The sequence below is a fragment of the Herpailurus yagouaroundi genome, unplaced genomic scaffold, assembly GCF_014898765.1.
Source record: "Herpailurus yagouaroundi ecotype Mexico unplaced genomic scaffold, PumYag 166, whole genome shotgun sequence".
NCBI classification, from domain to species: Eukaryota; Metazoa; Chordata; class Mammalia; order Carnivora; family Felidae; genus Herpailurus; species Herpailurus yagouaroundi.
Genome location: NW_024412407.1, coordinates 2,934,225 through 2,951,173, shown reverse-complemented (window position 1 = coordinate 2,951,173; position 16,949 = coordinate 2,934,225). Strand labels below are relative to the sequence as shown.

Here is a 16,949-nt window from a genome sequence, read left to right as displayed (position 1 = left end):
ACAAAGTGGGTTATGGTCCTGGGTGTCTCGGTCCATTTCCCTCATGTGTCCAGTCTCTCCCCTCCCGCAGCTGGGGACACCCCAAGAACAGGCCTCTCCCCTTCATTAACGGAGTCCCCCTGAGGGACCACAATCAGGGACATGAGTCCTGCAACTGGGCTGGATCATGAATGGTGAGAGCCAGTCGGGGCACACGCTGCCTGTGTGGCCCTGGGGAGGCCCCAGGCGACCCGTACCTGACACTTGGCATTCTCGACCTCGGCGGTCAGCCTCTGGATCATGCGGTTCAGCTCGTTGATCTCCTCCTTGGTGCGGCGCAGGGTCTCCCCGTGCCGGATCACCGTGGCCTTCATCTCCTCGCACTGGGGGGAAGCAGAGGTGCTCCTGAGGCTCAGGATGGAGGTTCCCACCCATTCAGACACCACAGATGGTCGGGAGGTTGTACAGTGCTCAGCCTGTGCGACTATACATGGCAGCCCTGCCCAACAACTATAACCTAAGAGCTCTCTGCCCTTCTGTCACCATCCTTAGGGATCAGAAGCCCCATACAGAAGAGGCCTTGTTCAGTGTATACCGGGCTTCCCCCGTGCTGTCATGTCTAAGAGACAGGTGTCCTGTGCCCCTCACCTTGCTGCGGTACCAGGACTCGGCCTCCGCCCGGCTGCGGCTGGCGATGTCGTCATACTGAGCCTTGATCTCGGCCACAATGCAGTCCATGTTCAGGTCCCGGCTGTTGTCCATCTTGACGATGACCGAGGTGTCTGAGATGTGGGCGTGGAGAACGCGGATCTCCTGCAGATGGTGGGGAACGCGTTTACACCCCAGCCTCACCCACCACAGTGTGGACCCAGTCATCTCAGCCCTTACCTGGTCTCTACCCCAGCTCCCACTACAGCCTCATGGACTGCAGCCCCCCACCCAACCCAAATCCATGGCCAACTCAGTCCCAGGCCCCAGCCCCCTCTTCTAGGCTGGCTGCTTCTTTTCGACCTGGACCACGGCCCCTCACCTCCTCATACAGGCGCCGCAGGAAGTTGATCTCCTCGATCAGGGCTTCCGCGTTGGCCTCCAGATCTGACTTGCGGAGGTAGGCACAGTCCACATCCTGGAAAAATGGGGTGTCTGTGAGCTCAGAGGACCCCGGTGTTCACTACCCCAAACCCTCCCCTCTCTTCTCTCCCATTCGTGGAGGCCAAGGGAAAGGACTCCCACTGTTCTATTCCCATGCCGTCGCCATACTTTCTGACCTGCCTGGGGTGGGCTTTGCAACCTCCTGCCCTTCTGAGAACAAACCCCTTTGTGCCTGAGATGGGCCGCCAGCCTTTCTCTCCTCTTATGGTCCCAGCTCTGCTTCTTACCCTCCCTATCCCAACAAGCCTGCCAGACTGACTCCCTGCTCGCCACCTCGACCCCTCCCTGTCCCCTGGCAGTCCTCCAAGACCACCTGGTCACGCCGGGTTCAGCTCCATCCTCCCCAATACCCGGGGACTGGGCCCCTCCTGTTGGTCAGACTTGCCCCAGTGCTAGACAGGACGCTGTCCCTCAACAGAGAGACTGGAGCTGCCCTGCCTCCGTGGGGTCCCCGCCAGAGACCACAGGTTCTAAAGCACAGTGGGACATCCGCCGGTCGGCCCAGCCATCCCTCGCCCCAGGGCAGGGTGCTAATGCACAGTCCGAGGTTCTTGCCCTTCATCGGCGACCTGAATGAGCCTTCCATGACCTGACCCCTGGGATTTCCCAGACCGATTGGGCCAGGTCGTGTACCCCACGCGGAGGTTGAGACCCTCTGGGTCTCCCCAGGAAGAGCCTGTCATTCCGAGATCCCTGGTGCCTGTGCTTCCGGATCCCACGTCACTCACCTTCTTCAGAGCCACAAATTCATTCTCAGCTGTTGCTCTCAGAGAGACTTCCTCCTCATACCTGAGGCAGAAGAGGGCAGAGAGGGAGGTCAGGGAAGGGCAGGTGTCACCAGAGGCCGTCTCCCTTTCACATCAGTGGAGGGGGCGGTACTAGTGAGCTCCCGAGAGCTGGAACGCAGCAAATCCGCTGTCTCTGTTCTGTCCGGTTAGATCTGGAACGGGTCTAGGATCCTGTCTCGACTTTAAATTGAGGGGTCCAGAGAGCTAAGGTGTGGGACCTCCCAGCCCCGTTCCCACAGCTGCCGTGAGGTCACCTTAGGAGGCACATAAGGACTCAACCCCCGGCCCCACGCTAGGAGAGGACAGTGTCACCTCTGGGGCAAGGCAGCCCCAGCCTCCCCTCATCTGGCTGTCCAACCTGGCTCAGGTGTGGGGGCCCATGACACCCATCCCCCATCGGCACTCAGCACCCCAGGCAGTGGCACACCCGGGGCCCCGGGGCCTGTGAGCCCCGAACCACCAGACGCTCAGGTGCTACGGGTGGGAAAACTGAGAGGTCAGTCAGCAGGAGGCAGCCAGGGAGCCTGCAGAAGCCCCCTCCCCACGGGGCCTGGGGGACAGCCTCGGAGAAGGGAAGGCTGAGTAGGGGACAGCGAGGTCTCCTGGGGGCATCCCGGCCCCACCCTGAGGCAGGCATCTGGCCAAGAGTGGCGCAGCTGAGATGACCCTGCCGCGCAAGTCCCCGGCCTGCATGGCCCCTCGTCCTTCTGGAAAATTCTTCTCAAGTCTAACCCAACGGGCTCTAGGCCAAGTCCATTTCCTGTGCCCAGCGTCACTCCGGGCCGCACTCACTTCTTCTTGTAGCCCTCCAGCACCTCCTGCACGTGGTTGAGCTCCGAGGCCAGCCTCCCGCTGTCGGCCTCCACGCACTCGGCCTCCCGCCTCAGCGTCTCGATGTAGCCCTCGAACAGGGGCTCCAGGTTGCTCTCGCAGCACTTGCGGTTCTGGTAGAACTGCCACTTGGTCTCCAGAAGCTTGTTCTGCTGCTCCAGGAAGCGCACCTGCCGCCCAGAGGCAGAGCCTGAGAATTTCTTCTTACAGGATGGGGGTGGGGGGTGGGGGGCAAGAGGCGGGGATCCCAGCACCAGGACCTGCAGGCCCCCAACTCTCAGACCCAGAGTCCTCCCCGGCCGGTGTAATGTCAAAACCACACCAGGGCTTCGTCAGCTCGTCTGGAAGTCCTTCCTGAGAGCCCGCTTCCGTCTTTCCTGGGCCATTACGGGCTGCCACGGAATGTGCTAAACTATGCCGAGCCCAGACTCTGCTGCTGCTTGTTAGTCACGTGTCCTCGGACCCAGCAGCTAACCTCTTTGCGGAGTGGGAGGCTTATGCTCGCTTCACTAAAGGGCTTAGTGAGCCTGGGCACCTGCAGGCCGGACAGCTACTACACAGGGCAGCTGTGGTTGTCGGCGTGCAGATGGTCAGGCTGGCCTTTTTAGAAAGGCTGCCTGCCGAAGTTGAAAAATAAAGTATGTGCCAATCATTGAAACCTTACAACAACAAGGCCATTAGAATGATAGTCACCCGGGATTTGAGGGCAGGCCTGCTCTGTACTCCAACCCTCCCGTTTTACGGGTGCAGAACTGAAGGCCCAGGGATGTTACCTGGCTGCCTGAGACCTCACAATGGCAGAGGAAAGACTCAAAACTCTGCCCCACAGAGGGCTCTTCTCTCTCTAGAATAATCAGACTATTGGGCCTCGGGTAAATTTCACCTCCATCTCCCTGCCACGAGGCTGGCCCGGCCGGTCCATTTCCTCATTCAGATCCCTTTGTCTCGAGACTGCTACAACCCTGCTAAGTCCTTTCTGGTACTGTCCTTGGTGTTTCGTGTTGGTAGCAGTTCCAGACTTTTTGGGTCCTTCCTGGTGAGCATCTCTGTAGAGTGACTTCTTTCCAGTCTGGCTCCGGAGAGCCCTCCCCAGCCCCAGAACTGCTTTCTAGTTGGAGAGTTCTCCCTCGTCCCCTCATGGGGAAGATGGCTGCAGACTTGAGCCGAACACTGACATCTGCTGATGGGTTCAACTGAGTCCAGACCATATACTGCCTGCCCCCCTATAAGGCCCACAGAGTGGGGATTGTTGTTCACCCCTGGATCCTGAGCCCCAAGGCTTGGATAAACCACTCTGGTTTATCTAGTCTTTCTGTCTGTGTCCTAGGGGTGTGACTGCTTCCCCTTTTGGACTTGGCTGGGGATTTCTCTGGGCAAAGGCCTGCCTGGGACTCCCTCCTCAGTGCCCCGCTGGAGTCCTGACCACGGTTCGGGTTCAGGGACGGTGTGATCAAGGACACCCACCTTGTCGATGAAGGCAGCGAACCTGCTGTTGAGACACTTGATCTGCTCCTTCTCCTCGTGCTTCACGCACTGCGCATTGGGGTCGATCTCCAGGTTGAGGGGCGTGAGGAGGCTCTCGTTGACCGACACGGTGGTGATGCAGGGCGGGCTGGGCCCGCACACGCCGCCGGAGCGGTAGCCGAAGCTGCGGCCGCAGGAGCCGGCGCGGAAGCCGCCGCAGACGCTGTGGCTTCCGAAGCCGCCGGTGAGGCCGCGGTAGCAGGAGACGCCGCGGTAGGGGGCGGCGGTGATGCAGCAGCGGCCGGGCCGGGGCCCGCAGGCCGACATGCAGCTGAAGTTCCTGGGACCGAATCCGCAGCCCACGGAGCTGAAGCCACAGGTCATGTTGGAGACAGGAAGGTGTGGGAGCAGTGGAGAAGCTGGCAGAGGACAGAGCCAAAGGCTTGTGCTCCCTGGGCTGTGGCAGGCCCTTTTATGCGCCAGGGGCAGCTGGCATTAAAAGGGGCTGCAAAGAGACAATAGCTGCGTTTTATTGGCTTGGCATCACCCCGGCCTCTTAAGAGCCAACCAGGCTTGCCTCTTCAGTGTAGCTGTGTCAACAATCCACAGCCACAGGCCTGTTTCATCTTCAAAGCTATTAACAAGCTTCCTCATGGCCTCTCCCCCTCCCATTGCTACTGGAAGCGGAGAAAGGGAAGGGGTCCTGGAAGCATCAGTTGGACTCGACGCTCTGACTACGGGGAATGGGCGCAGGGACCTAGGGTGGAGCCTGCTCTCGTTTCTGGAAGGGTCATCGCTGGGCTATGGGCCTCGGACCTATGACCTGGCCTCAGGGTGGATGGGCTGTGTCCCAAACAACTTCTTGTTCTAGGAGGCTCCTTTGCGTTCTTCTGTCTCTCCAAAGTGTGTCCCTTTATCCACTGTCAATATCAGTCTCTCCCGACCTGTTCCTACCCAGAGCCTAGTCAGGGAGGGCAGTGGGGGTACAGGTTTGGGAGGGAGCGTGGTCTCTGCACTTTGGGTATTCCCAGGAAGACGGGCCACCGGACACCAGCTGGGACATGGGAGAAACTGAGTCAGGGAGTTCACGAGAGAACCGGGGCTGTTCTTCGGAGTTCTGGGTCTTGTTGCTGGGGGATTAGGGGGCAAGAGTAGGAGTGTAGAATTACCCAGAGCTGTAGAGATTGATCAGGGAAGACCACCCGGAGGTGGGTTGAAGCAGGACTGGGGTGCGGTGGGGGCAGGGTTGGGAGGAGAGGAGAAAGGAGTCTGGCTCGGATTTGGAGGCTAGGCTGTGTAATCATGCACTCTCTCATTCATTCAGAAAATTCTTATGTGTGCCAACTGTGCACCTGCTAGGTCCTGGGAATCCAGCGGAGGCCTGAGGTATTTGGAGGTGGGAGAGGGCGGCATGCGCACAGGGGTGGCAACAGTTGGCCAGTGGGGGAGGAGGAGAAGCCAACGGTGGAGAGAAGGTCCTGAGATGCTTAGACTGAGTTGGGATCTGATACGGGGCTCTGGGGACGCTTTAGGTTGTCAGCAGGGAAGCTGAATGATGAATACTGGTGGGTAAGCCCCCACCAGGAAGGACGAAAGGTGCTGGAGACGGGGGTAGGGAGGTCACCAGCGTCCTGAAATGGCATCACTTCCTCTCCTCCGAGGACTCACGCCATGAGAGGAAGTGAGGGGCTCGTGTGGCCGTCCCAATGGCCAATTTCTCATGATTTTCCCCCTCAACGCTTTGGGCTAGGACCACTGATGGCTTTGGTGGGTGGACAGTGGGACCAAGCCAGGAGGTTCCTCAAACCTGTGGATCTGAGCTCATAAACCCTTCCAAGAGCAAGATTCTTGACTGCCTTTGTACTTGAGCATGGCTCCTTTGATGGACCTGTTTACCGCCCAGCCACAAGCACATGCTGACCCAGGCTGGGCTAAAAATAGCCCTCTATGCAAAAGGGCCTCACCTATTGCCTTCCTTAGTCCTCTCAGGGCAGGTGGGTCACTTATGTCCCAGGGTAAAGGAAGGCTTGTCTTTTCTGGGAAGGCAGGTGATGGTGCTATGGAAGGAAATCTGTCAGGGGCCGGGTAACAGCTTAATGTATCCTACTTCCAGCCCCTCCTCTTGGGCCCTATGGAAAAATTTTCGTAGACTCTTGCGTGTGGAGTGGGAGCTCTGCGGGTATGGGCTCTGGGGTAGGGGCTTCTGGGGTGAGAGACACCCAAGAAGGCAAGGCCTGGGGAGGAGCTGAGTGGCCGGTGGTGGGATTTTGGAGCGCTTCTGTGGGAGGCGTGGCCGGTGGGTACTTTCATGCTGAGTGTTGGCTGGGTTACCCATCTACCAGACATCCGAGGAAGGACCAGCTCTTTGGCTCCTCTTGTCTCAAATGCCCAAGGATTACATGGGATTTAATTCTTGGTAAAACGCTGAGCGATGCAAGGCGCTGAATCTCGCAGGAAGCACTCTCTGTTGCCGTGCTGGTGATTGCACCTCTGCGCTCCGACCCATGCCATCTGTTACAACCCACTGGGCTGGTGTCGAGTTGCACGCTTCACTGAGGGTCTCTGTGTAGACACACCCACTTCCTTGGACTGGGGGAGCCATGAGTGAGCCCAGACCCCTGTCCTAACTGGAGATGATGGCAGTGTGGACTCTGGAGATAGAAGGGCATGGTTTGAAGCCCGGCTCTACCGCTGACTAGCTTTGTGACCCCGGGCAAGTAATGGTTCCCCAGTTTCCTTACTGGTAAAATATGAACAGAGATCCATGCCCGGCTGGGAGGGACTAAATGGGTGCCTGGAGGTGGGAGGCGCCACCCGCACCTTTACCCCATACTAACAAGGTGACTGGTCTTGGTTAAGCAGGCCCTTGCAAGGCATAGTCTATACCGGCTGTGAAGTACCATTCTTGGTAAGCAGAAAACAGCCCAACAGCTTTACAAGGCAGTCACGGCCACATCAGAAAGCTTTAATCAGAGCACCTATTTGTAAATGGCTGAGAACAAAGAGAATTGCGAACTGGGTGAGCCCTTGAAAACAGACTTAGACAGGAAGCTGACAAAGGGACAGCAGCCCAGCAGGTTGCTTCCGTCCACCTGGGCTCCAGGCCCTAACCGTGGGCTATAAAGGCTCTGGTCGAGCCCCAGGCTGGTTGGGTCACCCAGGCCTGTGCCCTGAGCCTGCTCCCCACACAGCTGGCCTGGGTCGGCCTGGGGGCTGACTGGTCCCTGCTGCCCGGAGTGACTGCTTGCCCTGTCCTTCTGGACCTTTGATTCCGGCCTCCCTCCCTCCCTGGGATTGTAAGAACCGCTTGTCCTTATTTATAACTGGGGTTTTCTGGTGGTCACCTGCCTGTCTGGCCCACTGGTTCTGTTGGCATTTCTTGTTGCCTTCATATCAGCGGGCCTTTTCATTTTTGTATCTTCTTAATGGATTTTTTAAAAAAAATGTTTTATTTATTTTTGAGAGAGAGAGAGTGGGGGAACATGAGCAGGGGAGGGGCAGAGAGCGAGGGGGACAGAGGATCTGAAGCAGGCTCTGTGCTGGCAGCAGTGAGCCTGATGCAGGGCTCGAACCCACAGACTGTGAGATCATGACCTGAGCCAAAGTCGGGCGCTCAACCGACTGAGCCACCCAGGCGCCCCTCCCCTTAATGGAGTTTTGATAAACAACACTGTGACGAACACGTGTAAGGTATATCTTCATGCACGTAGCCGCCAATTTCTTTAGGAATATGGACCTCCCGGGCCTTGTGAAGACGCAACGAAGTGGTGTGTGTGACGGCACACGGGACACTGGGGCTGGGCGTGCACCCGCCTCCTACCCGGCATGGGGGATCTCTTGTGCCTTGGTTCTCCGACCTCGCTGACTCCAGTTTTGTCTTCTGGCCTTGAACTCACAACATACCGGCCCGTGAGCTGGAGCTGACGAAGCGTGGCACCCTTATGTGCTCCACAGGTGTTTATTAAACACGTACTACGTACCTGAGGGTAGAAAGAGGAGTTTAATATACATCCCTGTCCTAAGGAGCTGACTGCTTGGTCAGGTAGGTTTGTAAGCAGGCACAAGTTACGTGGACAGTACTTAGAGTAGTTTTTCGGGTCAGTGCACGAAGGCTGGTCGATTGACAGAGTGTGTCTTGTCTCAGCGGCCCAGGGAGGAGCTCTCCGTGAGCTGGCGCAACCAAGGAGGCTATGGGAAAGGTCAGGGCAGCGGATGAATACGGGGAGAGCTTGGAGGGTGTCACGCTGAAGGATGAACTTCAGGCACACTCCCGTAAGACTGGGGGCAGGGCAAGAATGCCTACTCTCAAGGCCGTCCTTAACGTACTGGAGTTCCTGGCCAAGAAAGTAAATATGTGTCAGCATGAGTGGAGAACTGGCGTTGTTTGCACAGCTACAGGGAAAACAAGGGGCGCCTGGGTGGCTCAGTGGGTTAAGCGTCTGACTTCGGCTCAGGTCATGATCTCACGGTTTGTGGGTTCGAGCCCCGCGTCGGGCTCTGTGCTGACAGCTCGGAGCCTGCTTCGGATTCTGTGTCTCCCTCTCTCTCTGCCCCTCCCCTGCTTGCGTTCTGTCTCTGTCTCTCTGTCTCTCAAAAATAAATAAACATTAAAAAAATTAAAAAAAAAAAAAAAGAAAACCAAACAAAATCAACTGATAAACTATAGAAATAATAAGACGAGAGGAGCAGTGGCCTTGTGTGCAGCAGAAGGAAGCTGGGCCAAGCTGGATGATAGACTGGACAGTGACAGGGGACAGCGGGTAAAGGCAGATTAAGGCAGTTAGAAGTGGACGTACTTACAGACCACACAGGGTTGAGTTAGAACACGTCAAAACCATTCTGCTCCGGTAGATCAAACAGACACACTCGGAATGTGCTGCTGCTTCCTTTCCAGTCGTGAGCATGTATGTGAGGGCATCACACGCATTGCCTGTGATGTGGAGAGGGACGGAGGGGGTGGGGTGGGTACGGAACGAAGGGAAGAGGTGAACAAAACCGAGAGGGGCTTCTGTGGGCCGGCAAGGACGCCGTGCCGAGAGCAGGAGCATGCCACAGCCTTACCCCTCTGCCCAAGAGGTCCAAAAACGCAACTGAAGATAAGATAAAGAAAGTGGGGGAGGGCCTAGGAGATGACTTTGCTGTGCCAGCCTGGGGACTGGGCTGAGGAACCGTCGGATGCTTTCTGCTCGGCCTTTGGTGCCCGGGCACGTGTGTCTTGGAAGCAGATTTTGAGCGAGTTAAGACTGTCAAGGCATAGGATAAACTGGGGGAGGGAAGCCTGGCACACAGGTCTGTTAGGAAGTTAACACACGGGGGTGGTGACTGCGGGCCGCCAGGGAGGGTGCACCATGGCGTGCTGAGTACTTGCAGGGAAGCTGCTGGAAGCGTGAAAAATCCAGGCAGGGAAGAAGAGCCGGGGAAGCCCCACACTTTGTGCTCATTAACCTGGGAAGGCTTCCCGGAGGAAAGGGGCTTTGGGTGACTTCTGCCGCCAGGGTAGGGCGCCCTCTAGTGGAACAGTGTGGCAGTCCTGGCAGTCCAGACGCGTCTCTTCCAAGGCGCTTCTGCAGCAGTGGGGTGGGTGACTCACACAGCCCCGTGGGCTTCTGTGAGCCTCAGAGCTCAGGGTTTTGGTTTGTGAAATGGACTGCACGTCATGCAGGTGTGATGCAGCTGGATGGGCTCCAGGGAGAAGACAGGAAAGGGCTAATTATAAGTGTTTCTGGGCCAAGTTTTCTTCCTGTTTGTCTCCTGAAAGTCCTCCTTCTTGGCAAGGCTTCTGAGCTGTTGGACTAGGGGAACCCTGCAGGGGGCGATGCCCCACTGTGCCCTCCGTCCCCACCCGCCCCCCCCCCCCCCAAGCCAGGTAGCTGCTTCCCTGTCCCATGGAGCAGGTTGGAAAGCCCTGGGAGTGGGTTTTAAGTAGGGCCCGAAGCTGAACCCCCTGTCACTTCAGCCCACTGATTGTCCTCTTTGGGCACCCCATGACATCAGCCCTGTCCTCACTCAGGGCCTGCCGGTTCAGCTGCCTCATGTGTGCCCTCCGCTCTTCCCCCCACTCCAAACCAGCCTCCTCTTCCTCAACACTCCTCACAGGGCTGGGTCTCGGGCCCCCGGAGCCCTGACACCCCTGGGAGTGTCCTGGCCAGCACTGGCCCCCTAGAAGCAGCGAGGGGGCTGTGACCGGTCGCTCTCCCTCTTGTGTGGTCTGAGCAGCAGAGGGCAGGGCTGGCCGCTGCCCTGGACACTGTGCGTCTGTAGGTGCCGCCTGAGGGTGCGGGAGCTCCCTGGGACAGAAAAGTGAGCTGTCCCTGCCGAGCACTGCCCAGGCTGCAGATGCGTGAGTAAAACAAACTTTTTTAAATTTTGAGAGAGAGAGAGAGTGTGTGTGTGTGTGAAATGGGGAGAGACAGAGAGGAGACACAGAATCCAAAGCAGGCTCCAGGCTCCAAGCTGTCGGCACAGAGCCCGATGCAAGGCTTGAACTCACGAACTGTGAGATCATGACCTGAGGCAACGTTCGGATGCTTAACCGACCAAGCCACCCAGGCACCCCAACAAATGTTGGTTGTTAAAGCTGCTGAGTTTCGGGGTGGTTTAGTACACAGCTACGGTTCCCAGAACAGACGTCTTGGCTAGATTTCATAGTCTGCAACCGCTTCCTATGATGAGACTCATCTTATTCCAGAATTTAAGACATTTTAAAGTCATGGCACAATTTCAGGTTTTTTTTAAATTTTTTTTAACGTTTATTTATTTTTGAGACCGAGAGAGACAGAGCATGAACGGGGGAGGGGCAGAGAGAGAGGGAGACACAGAATCGGAAGCAGGCTCCAGGCTCTGAGCCATCAGCCCAGAGCCCGATACGGGGCTCGAACTCACGGACGGCGAGATCGTGACCTGTGCTGAAGTCGGACGCTTAACCGACTGAGCCACCCAGGCGCCCCCACAATTTCAGTTTTAAGCTCTGCTCCAACCTCCTCTCTCTCCCCGCCCCTAAACCACCTGCCCCTCCCCCACACCCGGCCAGCCTCTTATGGCTCTAATGGCTCGGTTCATGGGGCACAGTCTTTTCACGGCTTCCTTCTTTTTTGAGATTTCCAAACATGTGTTGTGTCGCAGGAGGTACTGTCACACAGGGCTCTGCCTCGGTGACAGCTGGTGGGGGTGGGAGGCTCCATGGCCGCCATGTGGGTGGTGGCCCCACATGCCTGTTGCTCAAGGGTGGCTTTCAGTGAGGTCCCCCGACGCTGTGCTGCCTTGTGACCTGTGGCCACACCTTGCCTTCCATGCTACTGGGCGCTGACAAGGCCCGACCCTTCCGTCTCCACTCTCCACCGGGTAAGCTGGTGACCGTGAGGGGTGGTGGCCGGGTCCGTGTGTAGCTTCTTAGAACGTGGGGGACTAATGCCCTTTTGTGCGCAGCGTTGGGACTCGGCTGCCGTTCTGGGACCACAGGAGAAATCCGCTGGATCTCCATCCCTCCCAGAATAAGGCTCCGAATATCTTAATTTACTGGACATGTGCTTCGTAGCTTCTTAGCGGCCGCTTCACCCTGGAAATCAGAAGAGCCTGTGTGTGTCTCCCTCCCCCATCAGGTGTAGGAGACTTAAAGCTCTTCTCCCCAGGTCCCCCACCATCTTCCTTGGTGATGCACATGTTTTCCTGATGACCCACGTCCCAGACGTCAGCTCCTATCTCCCACCTGCCCGGGATGTAACTGCGTCCCTGTCCTTCTCGTCCTGTCCCACACTCTTGCTCTGCACCGGGCTGTCTGTCCTCTTCTCGCACTTAGCTTGGAAGCGTCTTAGAAGCAGGGATCTGACCCACGGGCAAGGACCTTCTGCTGATCTGGAATTGCGAGGGAAAGAGATGTTACTCTTAGTAAAATTTCAAATACTGGAAGTTTGACCCCAAACTTCTGTGTGTATGGAAATATTCCTAAAGTCTGTTACCGACTTTCCTGCTGCAGTAAAGTGCATCGGACGTGATGTGAAGCTGACTCAGCGGTTTGGGGTTATAGGGCCGTGGCTCAGCCCCTCCTTTTACTGGGAAACGGCCCGGAGAGAGGGGAAGGGGCTGTCCTCAGGCCCCACCGCCAGCTCAAGGCGGAGACGGAACCGGAAGGCTGCCTCCTGGCTGTGAGGCTGCCACTGTGTCCTTGATAGGTCCTGCTTCATTTTCACAGTCGCCAGCCGAACAGAGACCCTGCTCCTTGGGGTAGCGTTTCACTGAGTGTGACGTTTCACACCCACGTGTAATGTGACCTGCACACGGGAGCTAGTGTGACGTGCAGGATAGTTTGCCCTCATGCTGGTACATCCCACTGTCTGTGCTATTTTCTTTAAAAAAAATTTTTTTTTAATGTTTATTCATTTTTGAGAGAGAGACAGAGACAGAGCATGAGTAGGGGAGGGGCAGAGAGAGAGGGAGACACAGAATCCAAAGCAGGCTCCAGGCTCCGGGCTGTCAGCACAGAGCCAGACGCGGGGCTCGAACCCACAAACCATGAGGTCACAACCTGAGCCTAAGTCGGACTCTTCACTGACTGAGCCACCCAGACGCCCCTGTCTGTGCTATTTTCTAGTACACACTGGCTTGGGTCCCCAAGGGGGAAAGGACAGCACGAGTGACCACTGACTGACCGCTGTGCTAAGTGCACTGTGCGGCCGTCTCATCTGATTTTCTCCACACGCTCAGGCAGGGCTGCGATCGGGGCGTCTTTCCGCAGGGCTGACGGGGTTGCTGCGGCTGAGGGATGGGCAGGTCACTTGCTCTTTGCCATTCTGTCTTTTTTTTTTTTTTTTTTTTTTGCTTCTCCCACATCCAATAAACTGCCACGCTCTTCTGATACCTTGTGGTCCTTTCCATGTCCTCTGCACTCCCTCCAACGCGGTCTTCTTTCAGGCCGTGTTATTTCTCATTTTGTTCACATGATAGCTTGCTAGCTGGATTTTCTGCCTCTTATCATGTCCCCACAAGCAGCTCTTCACCCTCTTTCTTAGTTGATCCCATTGTTCATGCAGTCACCTTCCTCCCACCCACCTACCCATTCCTCACTGTCCAGCCCAACCCGCCTGCCACCGAGAGTTGAAATCCTCTGCCGCTGGCAGGGTGAGCATCAACTCCTGGGTCCTGCCTGAGCTCCCTCCTGCCAACCCCCTCATCACTCCGCAGGGGACGCCCTGCCCTCCTGCCACACTCAGCCAGCTGAATGTCCTTCCATACTTTCGCACACACTGTCCCCTGGCTTTGGGCAACTCAAGGCTTGGTTCAGGGGTGTTTCCTTTAAAAGGAGCTCAGTATCTTTGCCCATGTCTGTTACCACACTGTACTATAGATGCTTGACTTCCCACTGTGACCGGTAGGCTGTGGGCCACTGGACTGGGCAAGGACTGGCTTTTGCCCGGCTTGAGGTCACCAGCATCGAGCCCAACACATCACCGCCAGACACTTGATAAGCAACTGCTGAGTGAATGGATCAGTGGATGTGCTAAGACCAAGGACTCGCAGACGAGGGGGTAGATGGGTATTCAGGGGCCACCCTGCTCCCCTACCCCCCGAACCACAGAACATCCGCTTGCCAGACACATTCAGACACATTCAGATGCTAGGGAAAGGCTTGTTGCTGGAGACGGATGCCAGGCAGGGCAGCCTGGGCGGGCTGTGAACAGGGCTCAATCCACGGCCACGTTCTCGGTTTTCAGGGGCTTCCCACGCTCCCAACCCTGCTGGCGTTCCAGCTGAAGAATCCGGCCAGGAATCGCCAACTCTCCTTTAGGAGCGAACATAGCAGAAGATTCAAGTTGAGATCCTCCCTTCTGGATTTTTTTTTTGGGGGGGGGGCACTCTCATAATGTTGGTGATATCAGCAAGAAATCCAAGCGTCCTTAAGCTGGAGACAAAATGGAAAGACCAGGTATGTAGTACCTTCAGGGCCCATAATAGAAGATCCCCAGTTTTCCTCTGGCGATTCACCCAGCATCCTACACCCACAGGCTCGCTCTACATGTGCTGGGCGAGCTGGGGAATCACAAACGTTTATGAGAACCTTGGTCCCTGAATAACTATGTTGGGGGAAGCCACCCTACCCACAAATCTACACCCTCAGCAGTGTTCCGTGAACAAGGAATAAACTCTTACCGCATTTGAGACATTCAGTGTTATATGGGATGGAGTGGGGGTGCCGTGAGACCGGTCCACCCTGGCTGGAGGCCATAGGGGTGCGTTTTTTTTTTTTTTTTTTTGGTAGAGAATTTAAAAACAACAATAAAATGGACTAAAAATCAGTTAGCTTTTGTTATCACCCAGCAGGAGCAGTTCTTTTGTTTTTATTTTTTTATTAAAAAAAATTCTTTTTTAGGTTTGTTTATTTTTGAGAGAGAGAGAGAGAGAGAGACAGAGCGTGAGCAGAGAGAGAGAGGGAGACACAGAATCCAAAGCAGGCTCCAGGCTCTAAGCTGTTAGCACAGAGCCCGACGTGGGGCTCGAACTCACGAACCGCGAGATCGTGACCTGAGCCGAAGTCGGACGGTGTTAACCGATGGAGCCACCCAGGCATCCCAGTGACAAAGTACTCTTCCCTATCAGAGTGCACTGCCTCCCCACCCGCTCAGTGCACGCCCCCCCGGCCCCCCCCCCCCCCCCCCCCGGGGGGGATTTCGCATTTTTTTTTTTTTTTTTTAACACAGTGAGCTTCCTTTACGATACAGGAATACAGGAACATATTTACTAATCCTGGGAGTAGGCCCTTGTGGAGAAGGAGGTTCCAGGTGCTTATCTTTGTGCCCTGTGACCCCGGCCACAAGATTAGCAAGATTAGGCCAGACATTTGTAGTTGGGTCACCAGAGATGCTGCTGGTCCTGACCGGTGGGAAGCTTTCTGCCACGCCTTCCTGCACACTCTGGAGGGGCCCGCTTTGAAGGCGGGCCACATCATTTCAATTCCAAAGACACCAAAGTGAGTTTGCTTGTATTTTTCCCCGCGCAGTGCTGGGACCGGAAGCAGCTCAGGCACCCACAGGTAAGCCGCGTGGCTGAGTGAGGAGCAGGCCCGAACCCACACGGCCCCCTGGTCCCCAGCTCCCTCCCTGTATCCCCCGAACCTGCCACGCCCGGGCCTCCCTCTCGCTCTCTCTGCTCAAAGCACACTGGCCTCCTTGCTCACACCAGGCCTGTTCCCACCTCTGGTCTTGGCACTGGCTCGTCCCCTCAGCTTCTCAAACTCTGTGCTCCATGGGGAGCAGGGCAGCCTGTTAAAATTGGACCCCATCTTCCTCTCACTTCTGTAGAGTCCCCCTTTCCTGTTCTGTTTCTTCTTAGGACACTTACCACCATCACATATACAATCCATTCACTTGCTAAGTTTATTGTCGATCTCTCCGCCTGGAATGGGAACCCACGAAAACGTACATCTTTGTGTATTGTATTCACTGAGGTATCCCCGGCTCATAGAAAGGTGCCTGGCACATAGTAGGTGCTCAATAAGTCCTTGCTGAATGAAAAAAAGAAACAAAGAGGGCCCAGTGTGAGACAGGCCCCTCCAGACCATCAGGTTTCTGCTTTGCTTTCCTCGGTCCTCCTGTCCCCCCACGGAGGAGCTCTCTCAGCTTCTGGCACACTCCGCTCCCCTTCCCAGCTGTTAGGGTTAGTGTGGGAGCCGTGCTTCGGGGGCCACAAGAGCAAAAGGCTAGAGCAAGTTGTTTCTGCAGGGGCACAGTTTGTGGGGTGTCTCCCTGGCTCACCCCAGACTTGGTTCCCCCTTGGAGCTCTGTCCTCCAGATTCAGAAACAGGTCCTCATCTCAGACCGGTGCTCCCTCTGGATTCATCCTTATACTCCTTACCTCAAGTGTGATTCTGTCCTCTGTGTCTTCCTGGTGTGAGGTGTGTATGTGTGTGTGTGTGTGTGTGTGAGAGAGAGAGAGCGAGCGCGCGCGCGGAAAGACCCTTCCCATTCTTTCTGGCTCTGTTTGGCTCTTTTCTTATGTCCCCGCCCCAAGCCTGCTCCCGCAAGAGGGAGTTCTGGAAGATGACTCCTCGTTCTAGTCCTTGTGCACAGAGATTCTCTGTAATGAGAGCTTTACTCCAAGGACCGGGTTGCTGGGGGTTTGGGTATCGTGATAGTCGGGGCTGCAGGCGGGGGTTTTCCCCTTTGGGTCCCATTTCCATCCTGCTGTTCTGGGGTGTCACAGGGAAAGCATCCTGTACGATTGGGGTGGGAGGCTGGGGGTGAGCAGTCTTGGCTGACGGCTCCGTTTTGCAAAGGACCTGAGGAACTGGGTATTTGTCTCGTCACCAGGCCCGCGGTGGTGGCTGTCCCTGGCACCTCTGCTTCTATTCTCTCTGCCACATGTCGCCATCTTCTAGGACCTGCCTCGGGTCTCGCCTCCTTGCGACATTCCACCTGTCATGAGTGGCCCTCCTTAGTCCTCAGCATTCCCTTTACACGATCACTTGTCTTTCCCCCTCTTGCCATGGATCTTTCCTGCCTCTGTCTGGGGTCCCCGTGAGACCCAGGTTCTTCAAGAGCGAGCTCTGTCCACCGAGCTTTATTTCCCTCGGCATCTGAATTAGGGCCTCGCTCTGGTGGGGCCTCAGCACTGGCCTGTGAATGGAGGCGCCTCCTCCAGGACAGCCCCCGGGCCTGGCGTGCAGGAGGCTCAATCACTATTTGTGGACCAGATGAGGAAGCTGTCCAGACACTGGCCATTCCTTCCTGGGTCCAGTCTATTCAG

The 16,949-nt window shown here is 56.4% G+C and overlaps 1 protein-coding gene across 3 annotated transcripts in view; it reads right to left on the bottom strand.

Moving 5' to 3' along the window:
- The window catches only part of LOC121038533 (keratin, type II microfibrillar, component 7C), a 32,882-nt gene extending 28,209 nt beyond the window's left edge, over positions 1 to 4,673 (bottom strand). For 2 of the 3 annotated variants that reach the window (XM_040488044.1, XM_040488041.1), the window contains exons 1-6: positions 4,215 to 4,673; positions 2,712 to 2,920; positions 1,860 to 1,920; positions 1,010 to 1,105; positions 628 to 792; positions 237 to 362 (exon numbers count right to left, since the gene is read on the bottom strand). In XM_040488044.1, coding sequence (XP_040343978.1) covers positions 237 to 362; positions 628 to 792; positions 1,010 to 1,105; positions 1,860 to 1,920; positions 2,712 to 2,920; positions 4,215 to 4,598 — 1,041 coding nt within the window. In that variant the 5' untranslated portion in view covers positions 4,599 to 4,673. The remainder of the gene's footprint in view (positions 1 to 236; positions 363 to 627; positions 793 to 1,009; positions 1,106 to 1,859; positions 1,921 to 2,711; positions 2,921 to 4,214) is intronic. The other variant, XM_040488042.1, reaches the window with a different exon arrangement.
- Between the last annotated feature and the right edge of the window lie 12,276 nt (positions 4,674 to 16,949).